Raw genomic sequence first — 10,085 nt, forward strand, 5'->3', positions numbered from 1 at the left:
ATCTATCAAAGCATCCAGTTCAGTTGTTAATAAAATTCATTAAATAAATATTCAATAAAATTGGTTAAAAAAAAAGAAAAGGTGATTATCAAAGGCTTTACTCAGAACAGGATACATTTTTATTTGTAAAGTGGGAAAGGATAAGGGCAAAAAGGCAAAATCTGAGGTCTGGGTAAAGAGTGTTTGCAAACTTCTAAGCAGAAAACCAAAATTACCGTGTTATGATGCAACTTTTGTTTAAAGATTAATGAAAAAACACCAAATGCATAGTTTTGCAAAATCAGGTTAGTATAAGTATACACTCAAGCAGGGACATATCTAAGGACACATCCTTTCGCTTTGCCAACAAAAGAAAAAAATAGAGTAATTAAACCTGGTGTACTAGCCAAAAGTCTTAAGCTGAGATAAATACAGTACCTCAAACTTAAGGCAGCTATTTGAAGAATTTCAACTTTCAGCTACTTTTAGTTACTATGTCAAATTTAAAGATTTTCACTACAAAACTAACCGGCCCTTCAGAATTGTTTGACTCTGAAAGACCAACCTAGCTTTATGAGTGAGCATAACTGGGTGCAAAAGGTTTCATATCAGACTAGCAGGCTTTAAAATATTCCACATGCTAAGGATTTGAGAGGAGAATCAGGCTACTGAAAACAGGTTTATATTGATACTTCCCCACTGGTACTTAAGAGAAACTAGTCCGAGTTGTGAGTGGAAAAAACACCCCTTGCTCCCTGCAGACAGGTATTTCACAACCCTCAGCACACGCAGATCCACAAAGAATGGTAAGTCTAAGCTTTTAGAAAGTGCTAATATTATAAAAATGATTTGGTAAAGCCTTTCATTCTCAAACATTTGGTCTCCTGACAACGTGTCTCTGCAGCTCCTAAGCACACATATAATAAAAATCTCATCAAGAACAGATCCCTGTAAAGGGACAGATATGTGGTTGGTAGCTGTGAAAGTTCACACTTCAGAAAAATGAAACTAACAAACTGCTGAGCCCTGTTAATTGTTTCTTTAAAAAAAAAAATCCCAAAACATAAGCTCTAAATAGCTTATCAGAGAGATTCTAAAACTTGGACTACCCTGTTTAACAGCAGGTTTTACTAACCTGCCATAGATTTCTTACATAAAAGTATGTGGATTACGATTTTTTTATTTCTAAAGCATATGAAATCTTGAGAAAGAATATCAAAAATGGAAGCACGCACATGCTTTTAAAATCACAAATAAATACTTCTGTCAATTTTTTTGTCCATAGGTGAACTCAGAAACCAAACTTCTATGACAGACTAGCACAGAAACACATACACAAAGCCAAGACTAAGCTAGTGGCTTAAGGTGGCTCATTTAAAAAAAAAAATAAAAAAAATCTAATCTACCTGCTGCTTGATAGAGAACAACAGAAGGCAGCGCATGCATGTGAGCTGGGGGAGCACAGAGCCAGCAATGCCCTTCCAACACTCTACCAAGTACGTGAGTTTGCCACAGCAGCAGGGAGCTGGCACGAAATCTATTTTTAAAGGAGCTGTATGTCTTAAAGTCCTCTCCACGTGAATAACGTGTCTTCAGGAAAACGCCAGCTTAGATGCTCTTGTTTTCACAAGACAGAAGAAGCCAGCAGGACAGTAACAAAGCCTACGCTGTTTCGTGAGGCTGGTGTTTTTGGGTTTTTTTTTTTTTTGAGAAGAGGTGGGAGAGGAAGCACGCAGAACTCCTTCAGTGGGATTTATTTGTTTTATTGTTCCTGCAGCACATTACATTAGAGTCAAGCTTACGCATGAAGTGTCCTACAAGGACAACTTCAGAACACCTAGCTCTGCTCTTGTGTTGGGAGCACCAGAGAAGGATGTAACCAGAAGGGCACCGAATCCCATTTCCTCCAGGGGCTAACAAGGGAACCTTTCCAACACCTCTAAGGGCTTTCATTCAGTCCTTTAATGGAGGAGGTAGAAAAGTTACTAGTGGATCACTTCATAGATTTTTCTAATTCTGGAAGTCAAATTAAGGAACTGAGCTGACAGAAAAGTTTGGCTTTTTTTTCAGAATCAACTGAAGAGGTTAGATCTCTTGCAGTTTTAGGTGAGACAAATTTAAGGGAGCAGTTCACAGAAACTGCTTAGCCTCTGCTTTCTGAAATACCACGATGACTCAAAGCACACATCCTAGTATTATCTGCTTTAAAAAAAAAAGTCTTTTCCAGCAGTTATTTATGCCTAACAGTACAAGGAATGAATAGGCCTCCATTCCCAAAATCTTGGAATTTGCCCTCTACTAAAGCCATGAAGAGAACTGCAGCTAAGTGACTTAACTGATAAACACAGCCAGCTTCAGAGTTCCTTGGAGTCCCAAGTTTTACAGCCCCCAAACAAATCAATCTCTTTCTTTTACTGGCTGTGTATAAAACATAACATTTGCTTCAAGAAGTGCTTGTCCAGAAGTCTTTTGAATACAAAACAGGGAAAGTCACTAGCGGGGGGGTAAGAGGGGGATGAGAACCAGCAGTTTGTTGGGGTGTTTTTGGTTTTGTTGTTGGTTTTTGTTGTTGGTTTTTGGGGTTTTTTTGAAGAGTGCTGACCAATTAGAGCTAAAACATCCATCTCTAACTGCTTACTATCTCAATGGGGAAGAAAGAAGGAAAGAAAGAAGAAAAAAATTGCAGTCTTTGGCAATCTAGGGCTCCTAATCATTAAGTCTAACACAGAACAGCAGAACAATAAAAAGAGCAATTGCATTGTAAATTTATGTACCATGCACAGGTTATGGAATGTAGTGCAATAGGGCACTATGCAGTGATAAAACTGCATTCCTTACAAAGTTAACAGCTTTAAGCTCATGATTTGTACACGTGGGCAATACTGAATGACCTTCATGCTTTCCAACATTCACTAGAAGGCAGATTTATTTGTAATCACAAGTCAGCTGTTTTGTTTTGGGGGATAAACATATAGTTGGAAGAACAAAGGTTTAAACTTTGAATTAAATAGTAAATGCAGAGGCCAGTACATTAGCTTACTCCAAAACCCAGACTGGATATTATTAGAATGTGAGTGAACCCTGCCAGAACAGTTGTTTGCTGCCTTTTTTTTTTTTTTAATTTTTGAAAGAGAGAGATATTTTCATAATTCAGTTCCATTATAAAACAGTAGCCTCTCTAGCATATGCCTTATGTAAAAACATGTCCTGTTTCAACATAAGAGATCCAACATTCACAATGGAGAAATAAAGTTATACTGCTCTTAGTGTAACGGACATAGTACAAGACTATCCTTTTTCTAACAAAGAAAATCCATCAAATTTTTATTTTAAACAAGCATTGCCTGACTCTTATTCCCAATTTTCTCAGACATGAAATTAAATAATAGTTTGGAGAAGGTGCCTACTAAACCGGACTGCAGTAGAACAGAGCAGTATCCTAGGACAGTATTATTCAAATAACCAGCAGCTGTTCATTGCACCAAAATCATCCCCAGGATACAATGAACAGTTAATTCTGGTTTTTGTTGTAACAGACCTTAGATATACCTTAGACAACAAACCTTAGATTATCTAAAACTTCCACATCCTAGTTCTTACACTGCTGAAAGCAAAATTCTAATTTAGATTTAAGGGAAGTATAGAGACCACATTAAGCAGAACTGTTTCTGGATATGCACAGACATGAGGGAGTGGGACAGGATTAATTATTTTTCCTGCATGTCCAAAAATCAAGACAGTTAAGACGCATATAGTTTCTGATGTTCCAAACAAATGGCAAAGAAAACCTTATTTACAAGCATTTGAGATGAGGCAATAGGCTTCTGGTTCTCAACTTCCCATGAGTTGCAGCAAGGAATTTAATTGCTACTTCATAACCTGAAGTGCCCTGTTCTCAGGTACCTGTACAAAAAAACAACTGCTAAGTAGGATGAGACAGTAAATACTGTACAAATAGCAGATTTTAGTACAAAATTGCCAACTGAAACACACAAGGCTTTGAGACAAGTCATAAAACTACACAGGTCTTTACATAAGGTTAACGGTTTGCTAGCCAAGTGCCAAGGTTCACAAAACAAGTAATTTTTTGTTTCTTTTTTGAATCAGATTTGAACTTTGTGCTTTTTTCCTTGCAACACTTCACTAAGATCTCAACAGCAACCAGGCAGGCTGAAGATACTTTACTTATAGGCGTTTTCAAGCAACTTATTAATAAAATAAGAGACCACAGGAAAGCCTGAATGCTCAGCCCTTTAGATACATACTTCAGTTTGCTGCGCCTGGGTCAGGCAGCATAACAGCAATGTGAGCTGCTGGATGACTTGGATGACTAACACTGAAATGGGTTGAAAACAGCAGCGATCATCACAGAGACAATAAAGAACCCCGGCAATCGCACACAGCTCCAACAAAAGAAAAATGATTAAAAATCACTTTTAAAAAACTCAAAGAAGAAAAAACAGTTATGATGCTAAAACACACTTTCTTAAAGACCACTTTTCCCTAAAGGGATTATGTATGGTATTAACAATATGCATATAAATAAAGCATAAGGCATAAGCAAATGTTAGCATAAGATCTTGGACACCTTTAAGAATGAAACTTTAAAGCAAACAGATTAAAGTGTTGTAATGAAAACACGGGTACGTCAAGGAAGGTGTGCGTAGTGTTAAAAAATAGTGATCAATTAAAAATACCTGTCTCCTGAAATGAAAGACACAAAGGTATATTGAGCTAAAAGAACATAATCTTTGGAGATCTTAATATAAGCCACTATCTTTACCAGAGTACTTCAAACAGAAAATTCCTCTGAAGCTTATAATCTATAAAGAAGCCAAGGTAGATAAATAATGGGATAAAAGGGCAGAAATACACTGGGTGTTCAACGGGGATGCACTGAGGGGTGCTGTAGGATGGCTCTCCCTCTCTCCTGGTGCACAAGGGAGACACATGGAACATATACAAGGTAGCTCCTTTCCCCAGAAGATTTCACCTCAGATCTCCCATCAAGATAAACAGCAAGGAACATATGAAAGGGTGTTTAAGAGATGTTTTCTGCAACATGCGAAAAACTATCAGGCAGACTAGAGGGGTAAGGAAGGGGGTAAGCATGAGGACTGGTGGTCTGGTGTGCCTCTCAGTTGCACTGGAGAACAATTTCAGCTGGAGGAAAAGGGGTGCACAGGCTAGGGCAAAGCTGATTACAAAGGCAAGCTTGGGACTAGGGTATGGCGTGATGGGTACTAAAAGGTGGCAAGTGAGATCTGAGATAAAAACTACATGTTTAAAAAAGGGAGTAAGCGGCACAAATACACAGGCTTGCTAAAGGGTCCACAGAGGCTGCTAGAGCAGGAGAACATGGGCTGCGGGTGCAGTGTACTAGGCACGTGGGAAGGAAAGGGAAAGAGCCGGATATTTGGCTGGGAATGCAGAGGGAAGGTGCAGGGCACAGCCTGGAGGACGGGAGGGGAGGACAGGTGAACCGGCTGAGGAAAGGTTCGGGGCAGGTTGGGGCACAACACGCTGCCAGCGTGCTGCAAGGCACAGGGAGGGGGGCTCAACAGTGTAAGGGCTCGGGCGAGCGGCGGCGGGCGGAGGGGTGTGCGGCCCGAGGGGCAGCGGGGTAGGGGGAGGCGGCGGCGGGCCGGTACCTGGGCGTCTTGGCGGCGGCGCTCTCCCGGCGGTCCAGCACTCCGGGCACGCAGTTGGTGAGCTCGGTCCAGTCGGCATGCAGCCCGCAGCTCCAGCCCGTGGAGAAGCGGGAGAAGAGCCAGGTCTCCCGGCGGTTGGGGCGGTAGCAGGTGCACTTCTTCTGCCCGGGCCGGCAGTCGCAGGGCACCTCCAGCCGCACGTTTTGCACCAGGTGGCGGCCGAAGGTGGTGCCGCCGGTCTTCTGGATGTGCAGGAAGACGATCACGTCCTCGCCCTTCATGTCGAAGGCGAGCTCCCGCTCCAGCTCCCGCACGGGGAAGTAGTACTTCTTCACGTAGTGCGGGTCCGGCGTGGGGAAGAGGTCCAGCTCCTCCGAGTAGGAGCGGCCGCTGGGGGAACCCAGGCTCAGCCCCGGCCCCACGTACTGGTACAGGATAAGCATGAAGCACACCGAGACGGCCACGATCAGCAAGAACTTGCTGGTCCTCTCAACCATGGTCCTTCCCGCACGCTTCATGTGTCACCATCTCCCGGGGCTGCCAGCGCTAGGCAGACGGCGGCGGTGCCGGGGGGCGGGCGGCGGAACCCGGCGCCTGTGCCAGCCGCCTCCCCCCACTGCTCCCCGGAGCAAAGCCTCCCCGGGGGCGGCGGGCCGCTCCCTGGGTTACCTCGGCTCCCCGCTGTCCCCGCCCGCCCCGCCGCGGGCAGCGCCGGGAGCGGGGCAGGGGCAGCCCGCAGCCAGCCGCTCCGGAGGGGCCGCGGCAGAGCGGCGAACTTAGGAGAGAGGGGCAGGAGGGGGGCGGAGAGGGACCGAAATGCAAAACCAGCCCCCTCCCGCCCTCCCCCCGCTTCAGGAAGCCAACCCCATCCCGCCGCTGCCTCCGCCGCGGCACTCTGCCGTGCCCCAGCCCCAGCGGCACCGGCAGGGCAGTGCCCGCCCCCGCCGCCGGCTGCACACGGGCTCGGCTCGGCCGGGAGCGAGCGCTTCCTGCCCGCGCCGCCCCGCGCCCGGCATGCACAGCGCCGCCGCCGGCCGCGCCGCCCCGAGCCCGCCCGGCTGCGGGCACACACCGAGCGGCGGCGGCAGCGGCACGGAGGGCCCGCACTGCGCTCAGCTCTCAGGTTGGAGGCTCCGCCCGCAGCCTTTCCCGGCCTCGGCTCCCCGGCCCGGCCCGGCGCGGAGCTGCGGCCGCCGCCGGGACCGCTCCGCTCGCCGGCCCCCGCGGGGCGGCCGCTTAAATCACTGGTACTGCAGACCCGGGTGGGCTGCGAGGCGGCTGCGGCTCTCTGAAGCACCCGGCTCTCATCGCTTTCAGGGGCAGTCTTTATACGCCACTTCAATATTAATCCCGAAGAGCGAGCCTTAGCTCTCCTCGGGGGCTCGATTTCTACCCCCTTTTTGAAACAATTACTAGTAACAAGAAAATTTGCATGGAAAGAGGAGTAGGTCTTCCCACATGTGTCTGCTGCTGCCACATGGGACACCACAAGCCTTTAGTTGCAATGTTGCAACTGGATGCAACAGGAAAATGCTCTGGTCACACAGAGGAGGATGATGTTTGCGGGCAGGAAGGAGCTTGTGCGCACGCCATCAGCCACATAATTTGGGAATAATAATAGGTGAAGCTGAGGCAAAAACAATCAGAGGTGTTATTTACAGAAAACTTTCCCAGCGAGATGCTTTCTGCTGCTCGGTCAGGCAGCCTTCCACCGAGCAGCCCTGCTGCTGCGGAATTCATTTGCAATACAGTAGTCTCACAAATGAAGCAAAACGTTGGAAGACCCAGGAACTGCCGGGGGGGAGCTGGCTTACAGCGATCCCCGCTGTAGGGCGGCAGTTAGCAGGTTGGGATACTGTCGCAAGGAACAGTAAGGCCCTACAGAGGCCGGCTGGTGCGCTTACAGCTAGGCTTGATCACCTTACCCAAGCAGAGTCCTCTCCGGAAGGTGCAAGCAGGGTCCCGCGGAGGGTCTGTCAGCCCGGCGCCAAAAGGCGGGTGGGGTTCACTGCCACAGAGTGTCCTGGCAACCCCAGAGAAATCACCGCCTGGTGCCTCTCTCAGCTGCCTGTAAATGGAGGATGAAACATGGCCCGTTGTCAAAGAGCACAGCAAGGCTCAGTGCAGTGGCAGTCAGCCTAGGCATGAGTTATTGTCTATGCAGAATTAATAATACGAACAATTGTTAATTTCTAGCAAAAAACCTCTAACCGAAATATGGTATCTCCTGTAATTACTGCTATTGGTGAGTTTTCTTCAGTTTCCAATGCTCTTTTAAATAGAAGTTACAACTAGGTTTTAGTGCTTTGGCACTAAAACATTCCCCTCAGATTACACTTTTTAATCCAAGTTGTGTCTATAACAAGTGTAAGGAAACACATGCAGATGAGCCATTGTTAAACACTAGGTCAAATTTATAAGGGCTTAAGAGGAAATGAGATCCCAGATTTTCATTTGAGCACCATGACTGATAAATCTGCTAGATTTTGATGGCTGCATTACTCACAAGTTGTGGAGCCCCAGTGAGTTATGCAGTTCTTCCCAAACAAGTAACAATAAAATGTTTATAGCACCCAAAAGCATCATATATTGTGTTCAAACCATTTATTTTGTTTGATATTTTCCTCTTAAAAGTCTGCTTCTGATTTTCCTCTTTTCATGTACGCTAATAACTCCAGAAACAATGATGTCATTCTTATACACAAAGTTCGGCTACATCCAGAAGCATACTATAAACCCAATTTAAAGGTTTGAAATTTATAATATGATTTGGGAAAGACAGACATATGTAAGGTTTACATACGTGGTTGGACTATACACCGCAGCATAAAAAATGCAGGGCAGATTTTAGGATCGCAGTGTGTTTGCCTGTGGTTATAGATATATAAATATTTAGAAATGACAGAACTATGAAGAAATCAGCCATTAAGTTAATTCCAGCTACATGAGCTATTTATTGTTAATGAATTGTTTGAACTGCAAGATATAAAATATTTGGCCTTTTTCTTTAGTTATACAGAGGGAGATATTCCAGTGGATTTCATTACTGATGTATATTTGTGGTTAAGTGTAGCGCCTGGTAGTTTGTGAAAGAACATACTAAAATCTGATCCATGAAAGATAAACAGACCACAAAGGAAAATACAGAGTTACAGCTGAAAATGTGCTGTTTTCTTTACTGCAGCACCTTCCATCTAGAAGTGGGGGACAGGGAACATGCTGGAAGTGTAGGGAAGGCTTGTGCCTTTCTGATCTACACCCACCCACACAAGTAGACGACAGCCTGCCTAGGAGATACTGCAAAACCAAAGCTCTGGGATCAACACTCTTATTTTTACTGAAATGCTGTGGAATCCTTCGCTGCTAATTCTATATGCTGCTCTGAAATACTGGTATTTCAAAGGTGCTTACAGGTATGACTCACCTAAGATGATCACTTAAGCAAATACTTAAATCAATCCCTATTTATACTGAAGGTAAAATTCCACTGAAGACAATGACAAAGTAGTTCATTGCTGCATAGGGAGTTAAACATCAAGTACTGCATCAGTGCTAGTTTAGATCAGCATGTTTCTTAGATAAGAGAAGATCTGCGTGGAGTTAAAATAACAAGATCTACACTTTCCCTGGCCTTTCCCTTGGAAACAACAGAAAAAGATGAGAAATCCGAAAAATACAAGTTGTTACTGCTGCCTCCTGTTACCTACTGCTACCACCTGCTTATTCTCCGAGTTCACCTAGACCGTGCGTTTAGCCATTATCCATCTTTCCAAGTTGAATCTTCCACTCGCAGGCCAGACCTCCCTAGGCTTTCCTACGTCTCATCTGGGATTCATCACAGTAGGTCTGACCAGCTCCAGGAGCAGAACTCTTGTTTCCTCTGGGGCAGTGAGAGTGACAATCTGCAATCACTGAGCTGCCTAAAAACTAAATGGTTACATAGAACAAAAGCATTTTAGAGGAAAAAAAACATTTGTATTTTTATCTTTAACCTGTGGACTGGGGGAGATGCATTTCAGATTTCCTTTCTCTGCATTCTTCCAGGCAAATGCAAAGAGAAGACCCCCCCCCCCTTAGCCCACTGAAAACGTTCTTTGACACTTTGGTGTCTATCTGATCCTTTGCATCCTAGTTTGGAAAAATAAATTTTGCAATTCATTCCTGGCATAAATCCTACCCTCAGTTGCCTAATGGTGTAACTTCCAGTCATTCAAGTGTACACTGTACATTCAAGTGTACCGCTGTCTCTCCTCTGTTTGTACAGCCCCCAGTAAGCCGCATGGAAACGCTCATACTGCACTCTGCCAAACGTCCCTCGTTCCACTACCAAGCCTCAGATGGTGATAGTCCATCTCTGAATTCGTAACATTTTACATCACCTTCATGTCCAGCACAAAGGAGGTTACATCGGCCACATAGTTAACCATCACAAGCAGTTCGGGTATCCGTTTAAAA

The 10,085-nt window shown here is 45.1% G+C and overlaps 1 protein-coding gene across 1 annotated transcript in view; it reads right to left on the reverse strand.

Moving 5' to 3' along the window:
* HS6ST1 (heparan sulfate 6-O-sulfotransferase 1) overlaps nucleotides 1-9,455 on the reverse strand; it is a 196,735-nt gene extending 187,280 nt beyond the window's left edge. Inside the window, exons 1-2 of the mRNA XM_059822703.1 lie at nucleotides 9,441-9,455; nucleotides 5,631-6,142 (exon numbers count right to left, since the gene is read on the reverse strand). Coding sequence (XP_059678686.1) covers nucleotides 5,631-6,142; nucleotides 9,441-9,455 — 527 coding nt within the window. The remainder of the gene's footprint in view (nucleotides 1-5,630; nucleotides 6,143-9,440) is intronic.
* Between the last annotated feature and the right edge of the window lie 630 nt (nucleotides 9,456-10,085).

The sequence above is a fragment of the Gavia stellata genome, chromosome 11 (genome assembly GCF_030936135.1).
Source record: "Gavia stellata isolate bGavSte3 chromosome 11, bGavSte3.hap2, whole genome shotgun sequence".
Lineage (NCBI taxonomy): Eukaryota > Metazoa > Chordata > Aves > Gaviiformes > Gaviidae > Gavia > Gavia stellata.